Raw genomic sequence first — 22,363 nt, 5'->3', positions numbered from 1 at the left:
TACATACTTACATCGTCACCAATGGTTGGAATATATTCTAATATTAGACCTACATCCACACACATGGGCATCTTGCAGATGGTTTCAGCTGTGATGAAACAGACCGGGATCTGAGGACCGCGCGCCAGGTGGGTCGTATTTACCCAACAGTAATTCATGATGGTGGCAACATATAACATGAGTTACATTGTACTGCCCCCGCATCAGTGTGTGTGTGTTTGTGTGTGTGTTTGTATGTTTGTGTCCAAAAACAATTACCTTCGCACTGGGCCCCAAGAAGCAATAAAGTTGACTTTACACTAACTTCAAGAAATAATTGGTTGCCATGGATACAGAACATACGACTCATTTATAAACCTCTGGGTCAGCACAATGACATATTACAAAGTGGCACTATGAATTACATTTCCTCAAAGTGCAATATCTGAATGGATTTGCAATACGATTCGGCCAAAACCAATTCCCAAATGCATTTAAAAAAAGGGGTAATTTGTCAACGCCTCATTTAGATTTGGGGCATAGACCAAAAAAAAAGGTCTCTCTCCGTGTCAGACAGCGACTGGAACATCTGATATTGCGAGAGAAAAAAGAAGAGGCCTGGTTCCAACACACTTTGTGTCGGACAGAGCCGTGCCACCACTGCGGCGAGGACCACCGTAGGGTGTGACCTCCACTTGGCCCCATGCGAGCCCACCACAAAGCCGCTGATTGGCTGGGAGGCCGGGAGGCCTGGGACAGCGGGGCCCAGCGGCAGGCGGCGCTGCTTCAACACAAACGTCTTCCCCTCCCACTCCCCTCCCGACACTCCTCTGGACAACCACGAGGTGGGTGGCCGGGACGCCCGGAGGCCCCACAATATCCCCCTTTGATTAAGTGAGAGAGTGAATGGATACATGTACGTGGACGTGTGTGTGTGTGTGTGTGTGTGTGTGTGTGTGTGTGTGTGTGTGTGTGTGTGTGTGTGTGTGTGTGTGTGTGTTTGTGTGTGTCTATGTGTGTGTGTGTGTGTGTGTGTGTGTGTGTTTGTGTGTGTCTATGTGTGTGTGTGTATGTGTGCGTGTGTGTAGGTAAGCGATGGCTACAAGCGATATCGTATCCTATAAGCAGGGCGTTTGTAGTGTGTGTTTGTGTAATGGCTCGTGCCTTGACTGTCGGATCAGCAGGATAATGCGTCAGACGCACGCATGCAATCTCATTCGTATCTTCCGACTTAATCAACCAAAGCGCCAGCCCCTCCCCCCTGCCACACACACACACACACACACACAGACACAGGCACGCACACACACACACACACACACACACACACGCACGCAGGCTATATGTTTAACCTTCTGATCCCAGGCTGTTATGCTATCTACCAAAATTAAGTTAGACAAAAAACTCGACCGCCATTAAATGGACAGGCGCGCACAAACACACACACACTCCAACTGTGCTAATTGCAATGAATATCACCACGACCTTGCAGTCCTTGGAGCTAGGAGCTAGTAATTACATTGATTAATTGCATATGTTTGCTATTGATTAGCACACTAGCTCGTCTGCCCATTCCCCTACTCGGATACCGTGAGTGACACACAATGGAATTCAATAGTGGGCCAAACTGAAACACTAGAGGTATGGATGATGGATGAGTGTGATCCACTGCTCCAGATGAACGCCTGTGTACTCTGTAGATTGGACACAACATGCTGACCACAGACCAGAGGACAGAGGCAGAGGGTGGCTCAGGTGGGTGCAGGGAGGAATGAGCACCTGTTCAGAAAAACGTTGGTTAGACCTGCAGGATGCAGCTGACCTCAAAAGCAAAGGCAAGGACACAGTTATGGCCCCCCCCCACACACACACACACACAAACACACATACAGACACACACACAAACACACACAGACACACACACACACACACACACAGCAGTGCGAAATTTTTTATCTACTAAACAACCCCATGTGCTGTGATGTACCCCCCCCCCCCCCCCCCCCCCACACACACACACACACACACACACACACACACCCCAGCCCGCTGTCACTCATCGTTGTGCGAAGAGCCGATCCCAAATGCCTTCACTCAGCCTTTGTTTTGCATGTCTCCACTCTGAACCAGACGAACGGAGCACATAAAAGTGTCTTCTTGCTCTGTCTTGCATAAGAGGCCAACAGAGAGATGGAGACAAGTGCTGGTGGAAATAGTTAAGGGTTTGTGTGTGTGTGTGTGTGTGTGGGGGGAAGGGGGGGGCTTTGGAGTGCTTAGTCACCAATGCAGGGCATGCATCCCCGCGTCACTGTCGGCACCATATGGGCGAGGGGTTACCGGTAAGCTGTAAACCCTCCAGCAATGTATATGCTATGCATTATTCATCATCCTGCTCTCACATCTCACATGTTGGTTATGGAGAGTCAACGTTTACCTCATCCCATCCGGTTGCATGGGCGGTACGCGCAGAGGCCTTTTCCACCATATGGCTTATGTGTTTTTTGTTTTTTACTTCTGAGTTGGTCTTTGCTGTTGGACACCGGGTCACAGTGCAGAGTCCGGGTCTGATCCTGCATGCATTTCGATACATCATTACACCCTGTGCAACAGAGACATTTGCATATGGCATGCATCTTAAAGTACATTTATCAATATCCATCGATATGACCACTATCAATATCTATATATTTATTTATTTATCTATCTATCGATTCCTCTTTAATTCTTGCCTCTATCTATCTATCTGGCGATACCACTATATATATATCACAATATATATCCAAAAATCTATCTATATATCCCACTTAAACACCTCTATCCATCCCACTATATATCTATCTATCCCACCATTTATCTTTCTCTACCTCTATCTTTGTGTCATTAATCAATCCAGTCGCCAACTCCGACTGGAAGTTGTCAGCTCTTGTAATGCGGACGTTGATAAATTAAACATCGGAGAATATGCTAATGACTTTTAAATAGGACATCATCATGGCCCTCTAGTCTGTCCTGGTGCAGTCCCAAATTGATCAACCACTGCCCCCTTGTGGAAATACAGGGATGTACCACAACTACACAACCTGACTATTGACACGTGACTCTGGTGTCACGTGTCAATAGTACGCTCCCTTCGCACTGGGTTCTCTAATTGGGGTTAATTGGATATGGTTTAGCCGAATAAAATACAGAGGCATTCCTTTCACAGACCAAAAAGATATGTGAGGCAGTGTCATTAACAATATATTCTTTATGAAAACCAAACATTGACAATTGGTTTTGCCAATTAGTAATGAATTGATAAATGTAAAATAAATATATATTCAGTGCAATTTATTTCCAATTGGTTTTAGAGTCCCTCGATCTGTAGGGCCAGACCATTTCACGCTTATATTAACTTCATGCCAAGTTTTAAAGATGGTGGATCCAGGAGGTTTGGTGAATAACAATGAGCCAGGCAAGTGGCATCTGGCCTGATGAACTCTTGTCTCCGGTAACAATTGGGCTTTAGACCCTAGTGATACAAGAGGCAGAATCTCTAAAGACTTTATAATAATAATAAATGGAATACATTTGTCTACTTGTAAGTTTACTAAACCTGAATATAAAAATGCTCTACTGTATGTCTCATCATGTTTGAAATCTTGTTTCATCTGGACTCTGTGTTGTAGTTTGTGCCTTCTGATGGCTGTTTTGGAGCTGCCCCTTTGGATATTTTGTATTTTCACTTTTATAGGTTAATCTTTTTGTCATCTTTTTTGAGTTAATGATGAAATGACAAAAGCAAACTAAAGGATTGTGTGTGGTTGACTGCATATGGATGCTACTTAAAATATGTTTGTAAGACACTGGTTTCCTCCTTCAGTTATTGTTATTTTGGTTTAGATTTAAATAACAACTATAACAGTGTTTAGCATCCCATTCTTCACAATGCTTGAGGGAAGGTTCAGCCTTATTGTCACCTCTGTTGTCAGATACTTCCAGCTTCAGTTAATAGTCAAATGTCTGCGAGAAGTTCTCATAAGCCAGCCATGACTGCTTTGGTTCAAAGCTATGTGGGCAGTGTAATTGGTTTGGGGGAAGGAAGTAGCCATTAGACATTAATCCTGGTGACCATGGAACATGAACTTGTGACGACCTTGTCCCCAAGGAAGCAAGGAAGTGAGAGTGAGAGTGAGAGTGAGAGAAGAGAGAGAGAGAGAGAGAGAGAGAGAGAGAGAGAGAGAGAGAGAAAAGCAAGTCAGACTGAGAAAATAGTTTGCCTCAAGAAGTAAACAGTCTTTATTTAGACAATCTGGTTAAAGAAAACAAATCAACATTGTCAATTTGATGTGGACTGTACTCAATCATGAACTGGTAACCTGCACCTACTCAAAAGGCAGAAGATAATAAGCATCTATTCATCCAGTACTCCAGGTCCACCATTTCCCTTTGACAGAAACTAGTAACTAGTAACATTACCTCAAAATACTATATATATGGGCTTCACATGGCAAGCAATTAAAAATGTCAGCATCTCTCCAGTAAGTTAAAAGGCACTCCCTTTGTGCCGCGATGGGCCAGGACAGTGACCGTCTCTGGATGACTTCACTGCAGTGTGGTCCGTCTCTGTAGATAGTATAAAGGCTTGGATGCAGGTCGGAATGTTTGCAGTACTATGTTAACGCAGGGCGCGTGGCAGCCGTCCGCCCCGCGCCACACCTCCTCCAGCAGGACCGCCGCCGTGTTACAGGAGGCTAACTATTGCATGAGCGTCCTACACGTGGGCCTAGCTAATTGCATCACGTCGAAAGGTCTGGTGCTCGCTAACCCCAGCGGGGCAGGTGCACCGTGGGGCAGGGTGGGGGAACTGAGAGGAGGGGCCTGAGAGGAGGAGGGGGGTGAGAGGAGGAGGGGGGTGAGAGGAGGAGGGGGGATAGAGGAGGGGGGTGAGAGGAGGAGGGGGGATAGAGAGGGAGGGGGGTGAGAGGAGGAGGGGGGTGAGAGGAGGAGGGGGGTGAGAGGAGGAGGGGGGATAGAGAGGGAGGGGGGTGAGAGGAGGAGGGGGGTGAGAGGAGGAGGGGGGTGAGAGGAGGAGGGGGGGGAGAGGAGGAGGGGGGGGAGAGGAGGAGGGGGGATAGAGAGGGAGGGGGGTGAGAGGAGGAGGGGACTGAGAGGAGGAGGGGGGTGAGAGGAGGAGGGGGGGGAGAGGAGGAGGGGGGTGAGAGGAGGAGGGGGGTGAGAGGAGGAGGGGGTCGAGAGGAGGAGGGGGGTGAGAGGAGGAGGGGGGATAGAGAGGGAGGGGGGTGAGAGGAGGAGGGGGTCGAGAGGAGGAGGGGGGCTTCCAATCAGAACATAACGCTTCCCTTTTCCATTAACGGTTAATAAACTGCTGACTGTGCAGGATTTGTCCAATCTGGCGGCCCTCAACGCAGGCTTTATCACCTGTCAATTCTTTGTTCCGCGCGTCCTTGTCCGCACCGGGAGGTTAAAACAAAAGGCGTTACCGTTGGGATCTGTCGGAGTTCCAGCGCCTCATATCAGGCCGTAACCGTAAGGTAGTGAAGATACGGTGATACACACGCACTCTCCCTCATTGTTCCCTCATGTTAGAACGAAGATTCCCGTCTTGTAGAAGAAGTCTTGTGGGGGCCTGGGCAGATCCAGGTCCAGGGGGTCCGCGGGGTGCAGGGTGTGTACTTCTGTGCTGTGTAACAGAGTATAAAAGTGGATGTCCCAGACCCCTTCTGCTCTGTCCACTCCCCCTCTCCCTCTCCCTGGGGTGGAAGGAAGTCTCTTGCCCCCTGCCTGGTCGTTCCCGGGACAGGGAATTCGGGATTCGTTGAGATGATCGAAGTGGAATGTTAACGTGTCTATCGTCGCAAATGCGCGGTGAAGGATCACCCTTGGCGACGGGAGCGGTACGCAAGGGGGTCGGCTATCAGTGCCGACTAGTGTTCCAGTGACTACCAGTCTTTTGAAGCATCAGAATGTCTTTATCCAACCTCAAGACGAGGCCTGTGATGCCTAAACGTCCGACCTGACGGCCCCTGAATCGTGGTGGGGGTGGGGGGACGGTGTTCCGGGTCCTGGTGGGCCCTCGATGGGGGGAAGGGGGGACTAGGACAAGACCAGGAGGTGCGGGGGGGGGGCGGGTTACAGGGCGCCCTGGTGTGCGTGGCAACCGTCGCACACCCGCACCGGGTGGTCCCAGCCGCGGGACGGCACCGGCTTGGTGTGCGTGGAGCAGGGGCCGCACACGCCCTGGCCGCAGGCCCTGCAGTGGTGTTTGGACATGGCTGGGGTGAAGCCCTTGGTGCACTGGTGGCATTGGGTGATATCCTGGTCGGGGATCCAGTAATCTGGCCGGGCCATGCCCTTCACAAAGCCTGTAGGGGGGGGGGGAAACCAATTTAAGCGGAACGCCTTAGGTTGTCCATCAGACGACCTTGGACTGTTGTTGTAACCTTTCAGGTAGTATTCTAAAGGTTGATAGCTTTCCAAGGAAGGGTGGACCTTCAAAATTTCGCCCGTTCCCCCCCGTCGAAACACAACATCTGCATTTAACATTTTTTTTATCTATGGCTAATAAACGAAGGAAAAACTACGCATCATCTTCTGGGAGCACTGGGTGTGAGTATAAGCATTAGATGTTGACATGTCGTACCACTGCCGCAGACAGCTCACACCACAAGGCTCTGAATTACAAGGATAAATTACATTTGTCATCCAATATGGTAAAGTTGCAGTTGAAGTCGTAGAACAGATTTAGTAGCATCAATGGCTCACTGTTTCAGTGTCTGAAGTGATTTCCCTTCTCTCCAACGGAGCAATACAAACCCCACTTGATATATAGTCTCTCAGTTGTTATCTAGCCTAGAGCCCTAGATTGTATAGCCGGCCCTTATATCTGTGGAGCCATTAATGATCGATCTGGGTCTGGGTTTTTTCACATCGACAAAATAGCTCTGGGTGGTTGAACCAAAACGCCTGCATCCAACGCACTTAACACTGGGAGCCGAGAGACGCAGCTGTACTCACACAGAGGGTAGTCCACGGCGTTGGTGACCATGTCCAGGGTGGACTGGGCCACCTCCGTTACCCTGCGAGCCATGAGGCCCCGGGGCTCCGCTTTGGACACTGAGAGAGAGAGAGAGAGAGAGAGAGAGAGAGAGAGAGAGAGAGAGAGAGAGAGAGAGAGAGAGAGAGAGAGAGAGAGAGAGAGAGAGAGAGAGAGAGAGAGAGAGAGAGAGAGAGGGGGGAGAGAGAGAGAGAGAGAGAGAGAGAGAGAGAGAGAGAGAGGAGGTCCAATTAGAACCGGTAAAGGGACAAAGAGCAATGAGAAAATGCAAGAAAAAGCATAAGGGAGAGTGAGGAGAAAACTAAGCAAGTAAGGAAGCGATCAAGTGGAGTCACGTAAACCCGTTCTACTGCCGGAACAATGCCATGACCGGCTGTGTTTCCCTGGGCGCGCCTCACCTTGGGTGCCAGTGTCCGACGGCCCCCCGTGCCGGTGGCAGGTCTGGCACACTCGGACCGGCGCCGCCCCCCAGCCCCTCTCCGGCACGGGCATCCTGTGGCAAGAGCAGGGCTGGCAGAAGCCTTCGCCACAGGAGCGGCAGTGGTGCTTCCTCTCCGCCTCCTCGAACTCCCTCTTGCATCCCTGGCACACCTGGGCAGAGGAGGGGAGACACAGGGACAGGGACTAAGCTGTGAGGGGCCTCCTGGAGACGGCGTCATATGATGGCCATGGGACCATGTCATTATGATTATATTGTTCTTGTTCTGTATGAGTGGGATAAAAATCTGTCTGTTGAAGGCAATGAAGGCCATTGTGTCTGAGGGACATTGTGTCTGTATCTAGATTGTACCTGTAGGACATTGTGGGCCCTATTTGCACCCTGCGCAATTGACTTTCTACACAATGTATCGTTGCTAGTTTTCCCCCGCAGCAAACTCGCGCCACTACACTTGCTCTCTGAGAGGCACGTGGGCGAAAAGCAGAGGCGGGTTCCAGCGCAAATGATACATGGTGCTATTTTACTGATCGAAAAAGCCATTGCGCCACTGACCGGCAAAAACCTGGTCTAAATGCCCTAGCGGATAGCGCAGTTGGTGTTGCTATTTTGACGTGCCAAGGCAGGTCGGAACTGCAACATAAGCTTACTCACACGCAGGCTACACACAGCACAAACATGCAAAGGATTGGCCTAATTTAAATATTATGATTTTAAAGATTTCTACAGGGCGCATATGTGTGAAACTGCATAGAAATAGCATCTGGATTGTGAAAAATCTCGTTTTAGGGTAATTATAACGTTGGTTAAATTATTTGGGAAAGAACAGCTGATACAGAGGTAAGAAGTTGTGCATTTTAAAACAATGCATCTGCAAACACCGTACAGCAAACACATATTTTCTTGACACAGACATCGTGTACAAGCCCATAACTTTTAGGATTGATGACTATTTGATCATGAGTAAACATAGTTTTACCGCGAGGGAGTGTTTAAAAGAATGAATGAAATTGGGTGATGTGTGGCGCTTGCGCGTGCACCCATCTGTTTAAACATACGCTAACTAAACACATAACACACTACACAGTCCATCCATGGCAATGTACTGTATATTAACGGGGGACACATGCATAATATGAACGATCGATCAGGATAATGTGTAAACTATGTTTGTTAATGTATTGCCGCATATCATTAAATAGAACCACAGTTGCGGCCACAGGACTGCATATCATATATGTGTTAAGTTCTCTTTGCTGAAATTTACGTGAGGCCTCAGTGTTTCTGAAGTTGTAGAAGAAAACGCTTTTCCATGTGTGAATTAGGGCTATAATTTGGCCTAATCTGAGCCGACTGCTGTCAAAATATCAACTCGTCAAGTTAAAATGCGCTGGCTCTTAAAGGGGACAGAAGATCGAACTCTCATTGGTTTGTTGCAGGTTACGCCCAAAACAGACCTACGGGTTTCAGACCAACCCATTTTAGATTTGCGTTGGGCGCAAGAGTCATTTATCCGCCGGTATAATAGCAACAGCGCCAGAGATCCGCCAACAAAGCTACTGCTTTTCGCGTTTCAGACCGTTCAAATAGGGCCCTGTGTCTGTATCTAGATTGTATCTGAAGGACATTGTTTCTGTATATAGTTTGTAGCTGAAAGACATTGTGTCTGTATCTAGTTTGTACCTGAAGGTCAAAACGCTCAGTATCTAATGCTGATCCTTTTCTTCACACAGTTGGGCCTGTTTTAGGTGGAGACGAGTCAGTCAGATCTGAGTCTTTGAGTCATCAAGTCCACTGTGCAATCGAGAGCCTGTGAGTTTATTCTACCAGAACCCTGATGCTTCTGCACATCTTCTGCAGTGACTCAAATATACAAGACAAAGCATTCGGTAGTGTACTTGGTAAACATCAAGGGCAGAAGAATGTGGTTTAATATTTTATGTTGCTTTTATATAATTGTTTTCTGACTGTGAATAAATAGACTGGCCAATAGTTAATGAAGAGGAATCAGTGGCTACAAAACGTGGGAATCCTAGTGTTAAAGTATTTCGGTATGGTAACTATGAAGCAAAAGGAGGGGAATTGTATTTAACCCGCATGGAGCGACATACCGCAGACCTCCGCATCTATCTAGTAGCTCCGGGCTGCCATATGTTTCACACCTCCGATCTGACTCCCGCTCCGTTTTTATCAAGTAGGCGTGGCCTATGTGACGTATTGTCTCCGGCTTCCTCACCTGTCTAAAGGTGCTGCCATCTGTGGCTGGAGTAGTTATTGCAGCTTGTATTTTGGGTCCTGCCCCCCTTGTGGCTATGTATATTAATTACAGCTTATGTGTTCGATCCCGCTCCCATGTGGCTATGATGGGGTGATGCAGCTTATATGTTTGATCCTGCTCCCGTGTGGCTATGTGGGGGTAATGCAGCTTATGTGCTTAATTTACGTAACACTTGTGTGAAAACTGTCCCAGCAATCCTATCGTCATGTTGGATTAATTCTCAGTGTCTTCCCTGTTTGGCCAAACCAGTTGTTCTAGTTTTTTTTCAGCCAGGCGCCACACTCCTCTGTATGAATATTTAGACCCATCCTTTCCCTCGTCCTCGTGCTACCCTGCTGCTGGCTCCACCCATGAAGTGTCCCAGCTCTCCCATGAAGGCTCCCCATATACCAGTGGTTCCCAGCCTCCGACGGTCGGCGCACCACTGAATGGTCATCAAGACCTGCTGCAGACCACCTCATTGCAAACGGTAAACAATGTATAAATACACAAGCAGTAGATGAGTGAAGAGTGCCGGCACCCCTATAGACACAACTATTTCTACTATCAGTGTCGTAGTAATACTATTACTGCCGGCAGGCCATGGCCGGTTCGGAAGCAATTTAGCAAAAAAAAAGAACACAAAACATCAATGGAATACACTGTAATGGAAAACATACGATGGAATGAAACCAACTTACTAAACAATATTTATGATAATATAATATACATTTATCTATATTATCTTTATGTTATAGCTCCCACAGGTTGTAAAGCGCTGCATATAAAACCCTGTTACCTGTTCTCCAATTTTTACTCTTAGTGCTGTAACTTTGTATAAGTGTATAACCACTTGTGTTGTAAACCATGCTTACAGGTGCTCACCATTCCTTCCTTCCACATATAGGGATTACCGCAAAGGCTAAGTGACTTTGTATATTTCAGAAAGAGTGAGTGAGTGTGAGTGTGAGTGTGAGTGTGTGTGTGTGTGTGTGTGTGTGTCAGCACTCACAGTGATCTGGTTGTTGGGCCTCCAGTAGGGCGGGGCCACCTGGTCCGTGAGCCAGGCGGTCACAGCCTTAGTGGGCCCCGTGCTGTACTCGGACACGGACTGGACCACGTAGTTGACCCCGTCCAGGACCCTCTGGGCCGCGTTCTGGTGGTCCACCAGGAAGGCCTCGCTCTGGGGCCGGGAACAGAGAGGACAGGGGAGAGAAGGAGGAAGGAGTTGGGGTATGGGTGGGAAGAGGAGAGAAAGTGATGGGAACCAGTGAGGATGCAAGTGGGGGTTCATCGACTGCACACATTGAGTAGGCAGAGATTAAAACTAACGACGTCCCGTCGTCCCGGGAACGTAATTAATTGTCATCGGGAGGATCAACAACAAATCAAAGGAACAAATTTCTGCTACGGGGGATTAATAAAGTTGTAGGGGTGTGACGAGATCTCGTGCCACGAGATCTCGCGAGATTAAACTCGACGATATTACCCCTCGCGTTAAAAATCTGTCTCGCGAGATTTCTGAGCTATCCAAACTTCTATTTGTGGCCTGTAGGGGCAGTAATGCGCCTTCGATACGTCTAGCCTGCCAGAACCTTACGAAGGAGAAGGAAAAGAAGAAGAGGAGGAGAAGGAGGGGAAGCAGGGGAAGCAGCCATAGGCAGCCAGAATGACGTCGGAAAATACCCGTATTACCGTTGAAGATGCCCCCGCCACTTTTAAATGATTTGTTTGGCAGCATATTGGGTACCCGGCGGAAATTATGAATGGCAGTAGAGTGACAAGTGATAAGACACGGACAATACCAAGTTGTCAGTGAGATACTTGGTCAGACTCTGTTTGCACTATTTACACTCTGTATTGATGGAGTAGAACTTTGATTTGGTTTTGCACATAATATTGTTTGAGAATTAATTAATTTAATTTATTTTACTTCAACTTTGATACATTTTAGTTTTAGTTTCAATTTCATGAATGTTAAGAGTTGTAATAAAACATTTCAAAATGCATGTGCAACTCGGTTAAATAAAAGTCTGTTGGTCCAGTCATATATTTTGTCATTGTAGTGTTCTTAAAATCTCGTCTCGTCTCGATCTCGTGAACCGAATATCGTGTCTCGTCTCGTGAGCTGAGACACGATTATCTTATCTTATCAGTATTCTCTCTCGGGTCGGCCTTGAGACGAAGACATACATGAGCTACAGCCGCCCCCGCTGACTGAGCAGTAATCAGCAGGTAAACAAGGGGAGTCGGGGTGAACTGTTCTCCTACAATCAGTAGGGGGCACTGCTGTTCCTCCGCCACACTGCGCAGACAAGCACAGCTTCATCTTCACGTCTTCATCTATTTCTAAAACCTGTTAAATACAATTCATTGATTAAATAGCCTACGGCAATTCAATTCAAATCAGGTCAAATTCATCAAGGGACCGTGTGTCTACAGACACGTGTGTGTGTGTGTGCGTGTGCGTGTGCGTGTGCGTGTGTGTGTGTGTGTGGTAAACGAGGTGCACCAGAGGCTGGCTTCAGGAGAGTACTCACGCCCTCCCACACGTGCTTGACCTCCGGCCGCACCACGCCGCTCTCAGGGTCCTGGTTGCCCATCCAGTACTGCCTGCTGCGGTAGATGATCCCACAGTTACCACACTCCAGCACGTACCTGGGGGAGAGAGGCAGACAGAGAGAGACGTTAGAGAATACAAAGAAACAACTGCAGTAGGAATTAGTAGGGGACTGAACGTATGCAGCCTGAGAGAGAGAGAGAGTGAGTGAGTGAGTGAGTGAGTGAGTGAGTGAGTGAGTGAGTGAGTGAGAGAGAGATTGAGAGATTGAGTGAGTGAGTGAGAGAGAGAGAGTGAGTACATACCCAGACCAGGCGTATTTGGCCAGTCCAAACCATGGGTTGTCTGCAGAAGAGGAGGTCTTGGGCACCACAATCACTTCTCTCCCTCCTTCGTAGCACCTCTGGAGGTAGAGACAGCGATAGATAGAACACACACACACACACACACACACACACACACACACACACACACACACACACACACACACACACACACACACACACACACACACACACACACACACACACACACACACACACACATTATAGGACAGTGCTCATCTGAACTCAGATGTATGCATGTTTGTATGTCTGTATGTGTGTGGTACCTTGCAGATGAGGACCTTGTTGTTGAACTGGTGTGCGTACTGGCACAGACCATCCGCTACGTGGGGGACCTTGTCCCTCAGGTGGTTCATCCCATTCTTACAGCGCACACTGGGGGCAGACAGGACAATCGCTCGCTACCAGAACCACGGCAATGAAAAAAAAAACATATATCGTACCTCTCGGGTGAAAACCTCACATTTCCATAATACGAGTACGACCATTTATTTAATAAACCAAAAATATATAAAAACGAGTTCCTCTGCCATTGAGAAGTGTTGCTGCTCACTCATCTCTGATGGAAAGGCCAGATTGATTCAACCTAACCAATCAGGGAAAATATGATTAAATATGATGTTAAACTTTAATTGGCTCACACAGAGGTCGGCGCAGTCAACTCTACACTGATATTCTCGAAGTGCATTTCACTCACTAATAGCTGGTGGATGGCTTTGCTATTTCTAACCAATTACACTCCAATAACAGCTGTTAAATCCTACCTCAAGCCTTGGATGTTATGGCCTCTCTCAAAGCCCAGATAGGCTGTGGCTGCTCGTCTGGACGGAGCAGCAGCAGTGGACAGGAGGCCCGGGAGGACTTACTTGCAGCTGAGGCAGACGGAGGAGCAGGTGAAGTACTCGTCAGGGAAGAAGTTGAGGGTGATGAGGCTGTCTGAGATCTCCCCACAGAAGCGCTTACTTAAAGCCTGGAGGGGCAACAGGGCAGGGCGTTAGAGCTCAGCAGGACCCAGGGGAGACAATATTACAGTCCACAACCCTTTATAATTCTATCTCCACTATTTAAATGACTAGGCTACAGTGTGCTGCGGCCAAGGTTGCCTGATTTGGCGGGAAATCTGGCCCAATCTGGCAGCCCTGGTCCTGAACCATTAAGGGCATTAGTTAAGGATCTGGCATGCTTTTAAGTCATTTTAGTTGCTATTGATTCAATGCATTTCGTGAGAGAATCCGACTGGACCTGCACTAGGGTACGCCATCATGCAACGGTGGATGTTATGGACGTGGCTCTCCCTTGATGAAAATACAATGTTCCCAAGATGCAGGGACCAAGATTTCGACCAAATGGTCGCATTCTGCAAGCAAAATTTGGGAGTGTGCGAATGAATTTTACATCTGGTCGTACATGTGCAACCAGTAAATTACCCCTTTTTTATTTTTGGATTTTTACACGTTAAACGGAAGAGGCGCATCAATGAATCTAGAATCTGTAGCAGGCCAATGAGTGTGAAAAGGATAGGGAGTGTGAGAAGGATAGGGAATTTGTGGTGTCCTAGAGATTATCGGGCGAGCGGAAACGTCTGTGAGAAGGAGAAAGATTTCACAACCTGCTACGTGCGTTTGAACAATGAGCAAGCAAACTATTGACTTGTTCTTCCGACCTGCGGCTAGTGTGCCAGTGCCACAGTCTATAGTGTCCCAGTCGGATGATGATCCAGACGTTTGTGTGGCTATAAAGGGCCGAACCCACCATTTTCGGGAAGACAGGCTGCGAGTTAATGTACTGTCAGAAGACGAACTCCATGAACTGCGAATGTTAAAGTCGCTACCCCAGAACTGCGGTGAACACCAAGTTTGCCGACAGGGCAGGCACTTTGGAGTTCAAACACAATACACTAGTTAAACACAATCTTAGCCTCAAGCATAGAGTATGCCTATATATGTTAATAAATGAAAAAGCAAGGCCACTGCCGGTTGCTTTTAGAAGACAAGAGGCTGTAAATCATAGTGCAGATGAGGCAGAAATGATGCTGAAATTTTACACGGCATACTTCGTTGCTAAGGAGGAACTACCCTTCACCAAATTCAAAAGCCAGCTCGACATTCAAAGGAAGAATGGCTTAAAACTTTACGAAACATACAACAACGATAGAGAATGCACCCAATTCGTTTGAGTAATTGTGGATACTCTGAAGGGGAAGACTGACACGAAGATCAAGGATGCTCCGTATATATCAATTATTATCGATGGGGACATCAACGTTTCGACCATGGAATGCAAAATCATTACGCAAGGATCCTAATCGAAGGGAAACCAAAGAATATTTGGATTGGCCACATAAAAGTGAAACATGCACATGCTCAAGGAATGTTTTAATTCAAATTATGTTTAGACCCATCACTATCTTCTTTATTTGTATTTACTGTGAATATATTTGTAGTTTAAATAATCACTTCAGGTGCGATAAAGGGCTTTTCACATGAGAGGCGTTTAGTTTGTCACTCATGCGCGCAAGCGTGTAAACCGTTGGGATAGATGAGAACTGTTTATCTTTTTTTAGGGCACAATAAAATGTGACACTGAATTTGAAACAGCACATTGTAATTTCTGCATTTATTATCAAAATATTTATTAGCAATATAGTAAGATTTGTAGAAATGTGATTATTTGGTTAACCTGTTTGTGCTCCTAAAATGTTAGGTTAGGGGCCAAAAGTGGTTAAAAATGTAAGTCTGGACCCCTGAGATGGATGACTAATAGGGCATATCAGATACTTGAATACCCCATGTGTTCTTAACGTGTTGCTTCATGAAGGCTCTTTAAAACGTGGACAACTCGTGAAAATTACAATGCCATTACAAAGGTTGCAATTTAAATAATTGTTTTTTAACAAAGGCTCCCAATCACAAAAGCGAACTAAATAGTTTTCACATCGAGAATGGTTGCTCTCGCTTGCTCTCCTGTCCATAGATCCTAATTTGTATGATTGTGTGAAAATAATTGTTGTCATTGTTTCGATTGGTGCGTCGCTTTAGAAGTCCCTGCTGCAAGGAATGGTGGGCAGGCATTATCTAATTTACTTTCGTAAAGGATGGTCCAGTCCCCTATGCTGAAGGAGATAAGAAAGGAAGCATGAAGCACCTTTCCGTAGCATTTAGAGAATCTAACAGCTCTCATCATTTACATTTAGGGCATTTAGCAGACGCTTTTATCCAAAGCGACTTACAATAAGTACATTTGTCATAAGAAGTGTATCAATATATCGCTGTCGGTACAGAAAGGATGTTCATAGAACAAAGTGCAAGTACAACAATCGCTAGGCTAACCAATTCTCCGTGTTACAGCAATGATAGCAGCTACTGCAGTTGCTACACAGTTAAGTACTATAATAAAATACAATACAATATAACACAACACAATACAGTGTACAATGGTGGCCAGAAGGGGGAGGGTGGCTATGCAGTGTCGAGGTGGACTCTGAACAGGTGAGGCTTTTTCGGAAGATAGTGAGCGATATCATGGCTGCCACTTTGACCCTTCTGGGTCATTTCACTCAGTGAGGAACCCTCCTAAGCCCTTCTGACAGCTGTGGGACCAGTCGATGGGGTGTTTCTGAGGTTTGCTCTTTGATTGACTTTTTCAAAATACATTTTGATGAGATTTACTTTTGGAATTTCAGATTTCTGGATTTATCGTTTTGGGTTCTTTTGATTTTAATGATAAGACAAAAACAAAGTCAAGCACTTATTTCATTTGTGATTGACTGCATATGGATCTATATAAAATATTTATTGTTTTGTTTCTCCCTCATTTACTGTTATTGTGGGTCTGATTTGAAAACAAAAGAACAAAGGAGGGCACGAACGAACAAAAGAGATTATCATAGCCCAAGGGAATCAACGAATTAGAGATAGATTCACGCCAACGATTGACCTGAGCGCAGGTGAACCGTGTCACCTGACCACCTCGCCCCTCTCTGCTCATTGGTCAACCATTAGGAAAGGTAGGCAACAGGCAAGGAGGGAGAGATCTTCACATTTAAACAACCGCTTTATCATGCCAAGAGCGAGTCTCTCAGCACATTCCAGTCTTATTCCGACCGGGGGACAAACGTTGTGAGGGCTCTCTTGGCGGGTGTAGACGTAGCTTACCTCCAGGGCGCGGAACACGATGGCGGGCTGGCGAGGCGAGCGGGTGTGGGTGTTGCGCACCTGCTGCCGGACGGCCTCCAGCAGCAGGCTGTAGTCGGTGGGCGGGGCCACGGTCTGGGTGCCCACATACTGCATGGAGCTGAAGGCCTCTGTCCCGAGGCTCAGGTCGTGGAAGCGCCGCTGGAGCAGCGTGTCAGCGTGGCCCGCCGCTAGGGACTCTAACGGGGGGAGAGAGAGATCAGCACCGGGTCCTATTTACATAGAAACCAGTCCACCCAGAAGTGTGCGTGTGTGTGTGTGTGTGTGTGTGTGTGTGTGTGTGTGTGTGTGTGTGTGTGTGTGTGTGTGTGTGTGTGTGTGTGTGTGTGTGTGTGTGTGTGTGTGACACATTAATGTCTGTCTATCCAGGTATTAACCGTATTTTGATCCAGTGGAGTTCCAATCCATTGTGAAATGATGTTGTAATAAAAATAAACGTGAGGCCATCTGCAGCTCACGGTGACGAATGTAGTCTGAAGAAAGTCTGAAGAAACGTCCTCACACAGTATCTGTTTGCTTCCCTGGATGTGTGGGTGTTTTGTTGCTGTGCCCACCGTGGCCCAGCAGCTGGGTGTGGGTGGTCTCCTGGAAGACGATGACGGCGGGCCAGGGAGGAGAGGGGCACGTCCAGGCCGCAGCGGCTGGACAGGGCCCTCAGCTCGGGTGTGAAGTGCTTCAGGTAGGCCGCCGACGCGCTGCTGAGGAACTGGAACATGTCGTTGTGGAGGCGCTCGGCCCGCGTGCGGTACACCACCAGGTCGGACACGGCCAACACCTTACAGGGGGGGGGGGGGGGGGGGGTGTTAGTGGGCACACATTAGGGTTGGACAAATACTTTTTATTTATTAATTTATTAAGACTTTATTTTGCATTTTTTGGCTTCATTCCTAAAGAGATAGACAGGAAGTATCGCCCCAAATCAATATTTTAATTAATAAAATAAGGCGCTCTAAAAGTCTAAAGTATTTCACTGCTCTTCAAGGTGGTGCTCAAAACATGAATGAAAGAAACTTGGACGGGAGTGAACTAAACAAAGACCAGTAACTGAAAAACTCAGTTTGTACCGTGAATAAAGACGGAAATCCAGCACTTTTCCTTCATTTTGATTCATTTTTATTTTCATCGTTAGACATACATCGCGATGGATCGTCAAACGATTGTCTAACAATATATAGAATATTTCAGAATCGCTCTATCGCGATATTATCGGTATCGCGGGTCATGTATCGTATCGTGAAGTACCATGTGATTCCCAACCCTATTGAGCATGGCTGTGAAAGTCATCATAGTGCACTGTTCCAAGCACCAAACAGACTGATGGAAGAAAGGCAGATGGAAGACATCAGTATTCTTCATACTAGTTCTCCTCCATAATACTGTTTCTCCAAAGGTGCAGGCACATTACGTCGAGAGTGAAAAACTGGTACTGCATGAGGCCAATAGGACCGTCCCAGAAGGGTTCATGTGCGTACTGAACAGGTAGCAGAGCTGCGTCGTAAGTAACGCGACGTTTGGACAAAGGAACATGCAAGGATTCTCCCCCAAAAGAAACAGCAGGTCAGTGGAGCAGACTCTACCTTCAGCAGGAGCCTCATCCTCTGGTTCTGATTGGTGGCTGCCCCCAGCAGGCCCTCTGTGTCCAGGGCCAGCAGGCTGAGGGAGGGGTCGTAGGCGGCCCACACCCCCACGGTACAGGAGCTGGGGGACTTGGAGGTGTAGAACACAGTCTCGCCCCCAAAGAGGATGTGGTTGAGGGTGTGGGACTTGCCGTCGCCCGTGTTGCCGAAGACGGAGAGGACCTTGACCTCGGACATGTCCCCGCAGCCCAGCCGCTCGACGAACTCACACTCGTCATGGACCTGGGGGGAGGGATGTTCGCTTGTTGAGGAACGCTATTTATACCAGTCACCTCAACACACGTGGAATCAATGCTTCGGCCACCTGTTATAAGTGTGCCATGCTCAGCCCTACCAAGAGATATTTGCAAGACACGGAAACAAATTTGTTTGCTTCTGGCAAACAGATTGTGAACCGTCTCATCGCTGGTCTTGGTGCTAAACTGTTGGCCATTACTCCAATTGATGTCCAATAATCTTACTCGACATAAAGACAAAGCATGCAAAGTGCTATGTGCATGTGAATTGCAATACAAAGAAAACCTTGGGTGTTTTATAAAATTCTAATTCAAATAAAACCATTAGATAAATCTTTTTGCACCATGCCCTAACCCAATGTCATACATCTCACTGACCTTTATATATCCTATAGGAATATACTGTATAAGAGGCAGCGAGACGTATAGTATGATAGATATATGTACGATTCAGCGATATAGCATATCAATCAATGCATCTCAATGAATAATATGTATCCCTATATATCATACCATTCATCTCTCACTGAATCATATATATATCCCAATATCCTAAATCTCCATGAATCATATCGCTATATCATACATCTCACTGAATCATATATATCCCTATATAATCATATCATACATTGCACTGAATAATATATATATCCCTATGTCATACCATACATCTCACTGAATCATGCATATCCCTAGGTCATACCATACATCTCCCTGGGCTCTTTTAATGAAGGAGAATCCATACAGATCGGTCTTTGTACTCACCACCCCTAAGCCATGGAATTATTTGCATTCAGGTCATAACACAATCACAGTGACTCAATCACCATGGACTTTTCCTTTACTTAACAGACCTACTTGGGAACCTTGAGCGTTGCTTCAATTGATGGTTAGTCTTATATCAATGTGTGGTAAGACATGGGTTTATAAGGAGACATAAAACAACACAAAAGGGAGTCTTGTTTCGTGTGGGCTATTAATAACCCTATCATTTCATGACACACACACACACACACACACACACACACACACACACACACACACACACACACACACACACACACACACACACACACACACACACACACACACACACACACACACACACACACACACACACACACACACACACACACACACACACACACACACACACACACACACACACACACACACACACACACACACACACACACACTCCATCTGTACTTTTTTTGACCAGTCCCCATTTTATAAGGATCTTCTGTGTTGGCCAAGCTGCCATCTCTATTCATTGTCTGACTATGACCCTATCAAAAGAGAAGCTCGATAGTGAGCATGGCATTGCATTAGTGCTTTGTCTCTCTAAAACGAGGCGTAGCGGCTAGTTTTAAGCTAAGCTAAGTCATCGTTAGCTACCTGCAGGTTTTCCTGTTCGTCTACAAGTAGGAAACTGCGGTCCTTTTCCGTTTGTTTCCCCGGCTTTCTGGGAGAAAGAAGCGTTATACTCTCCATTTCTTTCATCAGTATGTCTGACATCCTCGTTTAATAATAAAACATTGTTCCGTAGCGGACGGCTACGAAATCGAAAGTTCGCCCACTTCTGCGCTGTCAGTCAGTCAGTCACAACAACAGTGCGAAGAGTCACGTGGGACACAAAGGGGCTGGCATTAAACATGACGTCAGAACGCGTCAGTGGTCTGTCATGTGTGTTTAGGATGGACCGAGCGACCCATTGGCATCATCTTGTGGTGCAAAGGCCACATACATTTATATATTGATACTTGGAATTAATGATTGGAGATTTCCTCAGTAAATTTAAAGATATTTGCAATAACATACTTATAGATTACATGATTGCATGTTTACAGCTGTGTTTTAGTTGTATTGGCCTGCAAACAAACAACTGCACATAAGACCTCATAGGTGCTAACAAACGCTGTATTCTTGCTCAGAACCAGTAAAATTGCAGTGAATCAAAGTTTCCATTGAACTGACATTTTAATGGAGCAGTGCTGCTGCTCGAGCTCCTTGCTAATGTTCATTAAATATTTGTTAGTACCGATCTATAAATATCACATGTCACAGAATGGATGTCTGAATGGCGCCACTGCTGCTAAATTGACATAAAGGAAGGTACTACAGCATTGCTTTCTCCTCCCTTTCTTCCTTCCTTTCTTCCTTCCTTTCATATTTCCTATTCCTTATTTTCCTTCCTTCCCTTATTCCAAATCTCCACACTCCCCTGGTTTTTCCTTCCCTCTTTTGACTTCCTTCCTCCTACATTTTCCTGCCATCTCCTCTGTGCTAAGGAGGAGGGACGTAGGCCAATTAGAGGATAGAAATAATGAATAAACTCTCCAACTCAACAAAAGGGACACATAAAAAGGATACCCCCCACCATGAATAATTTAAACTCTTCAGTGTAGGGCCACCTATACATGGCTAATTACAATTAAGAATGACTATGAACATGACTCTATTTCAGGGCCAAGGCAATGTAATCGCTCAATTTGACCACAACCACATTTAATTTAATTTATACCGGAATGGAGGATGAGGATGCAATGTTAGACACTTATCACTCTGAAATTGTCGGCAAAGGCTCTAGAGCAGAACACAACAGAGAGATAGAGAGAGAGAGAAGGAGAGAGAGAGAGAGAGAGAGAGAGAGAGAGAGAGAGAGAGAGAGAGAGAGAGAGAGAGAGAGAGAGAGAGAGAGAGAGAGAGAGAGAGAGAGAGAGAGAGAGAGAGAGAGAGAGAGAGAGAAGACAAACTGATTCTTATTATTGTTGTCACTAATGAATGCACAATGTATGTTATAAAGCCAAAACTATTGTATTGAGTATAGGAAAGACAGATAGAGAAAGTGATAGAGAGTGAGGGAGGCCGAGAGATCACGTGTTGAATCAATGTTTCACACCTTTTGACATTTGAGGAATAACATACCATTTTTATTGCAAGATTGAGAATAGCATCAAATATCTGAATAGTCGTCAAGATGCTTTCAAGTTGTTGTCAACGTTGGAGATGAATAATGCTTTTCCACCTGCTTCCTCCTCCATCATCTGGCCGACAAACCAACAATGCATCAGAAAGACTGGCACTTTGAGAGACTGACAGTCCTGCAACCCAACCTTGACATAACTCCAGTCGTTTTAGGGCTTTACCCTTACAAGTCCAAGGCGGGACCGTGGCACCGCTGAGCCGCTAAACAGCCTGGTACTTGTAGTGCGACGGTCGCCAACATGTTTCATGTGTACATGCGTAAGAACTACACTTCCCCAAATGTGTCATCGTGAGCTCCCGCTCCCATTGGCTGGCCGCTGCAGCCGCAGCCCCAGAGAATGAATGAAATTGAAATAGCTGGTACATTACATGTACAATACCGGCCACCGCAGTGTTGCACTCTATCATACTATACCAAAATGGCCACAGCGGTACAGAACCCCCTCAAATCGTAAGTAGACTCTATTCCTAATATTTTGCATTTGGAAATCTTATCGCGCAAAGCAGGTCAGTGCAGTTGGGAAACAGTGCCAATAATTCATTGGTATTTGCGCTATACAATATAGACATTTAAAAAGAGAAAAAATAATGATATGGGTTCATGTTAGCGGAGGATTCCTGGGAAAGTTATATTTCTGGTTGTGGTGTTTATTGTGTGCGCGGATGATGGTGTGTC

At 46.4% G+C, this 22,363-nt stretch overlaps 1 protein-coding gene across 1 annotated transcript; it reads right to left on the bottom strand.

The window, feature by feature from the left end:
- Positions 1-4,239: 4,239 nt before the first annotated feature.
- On the bottom strand, positions 4,240-20,325 carry si:ch211-11n16.2 (zinc finger FYVE domain-containing protein 1). Its single transcript, XM_060074700.1, is given in 13 exon segments — positions 4,240-6,344; positions 6,997-7,095; positions 7,435-7,627; positions 10,742-10,912; positions 12,270-12,387; positions 12,595-12,692; positions 12,900-13,008; positions 13,500-13,603; positions 16,788-17,005; positions 17,381-17,433; positions 17,435-17,601; positions 18,404-18,685; positions 20,098-20,325. Coding segments are annotated over 13 exon segments (1,965 nt in total). The 5' UTR covers positions 20,218-20,325; the 3' UTR covers positions 4,240-6,111.
- Positions 20,326-22,363: the final 2,038 nt, after the last annotated feature.

The sequence above is a fragment of the Gadus macrocephalus genome, chromosome 16 (assembly GCF_031168955.1).
Source record: "Gadus macrocephalus chromosome 16, ASM3116895v1".
NCBI lineage: Eukaryota > Metazoa > Chordata > Actinopteri > Gadiformes > Gadidae > Gadus > Gadus macrocephalus.
The sequence above is the reverse complement of the archived record's forward strand: the minus strand, read 5'-3'. Positions and strand labels throughout refer to the sequence as shown.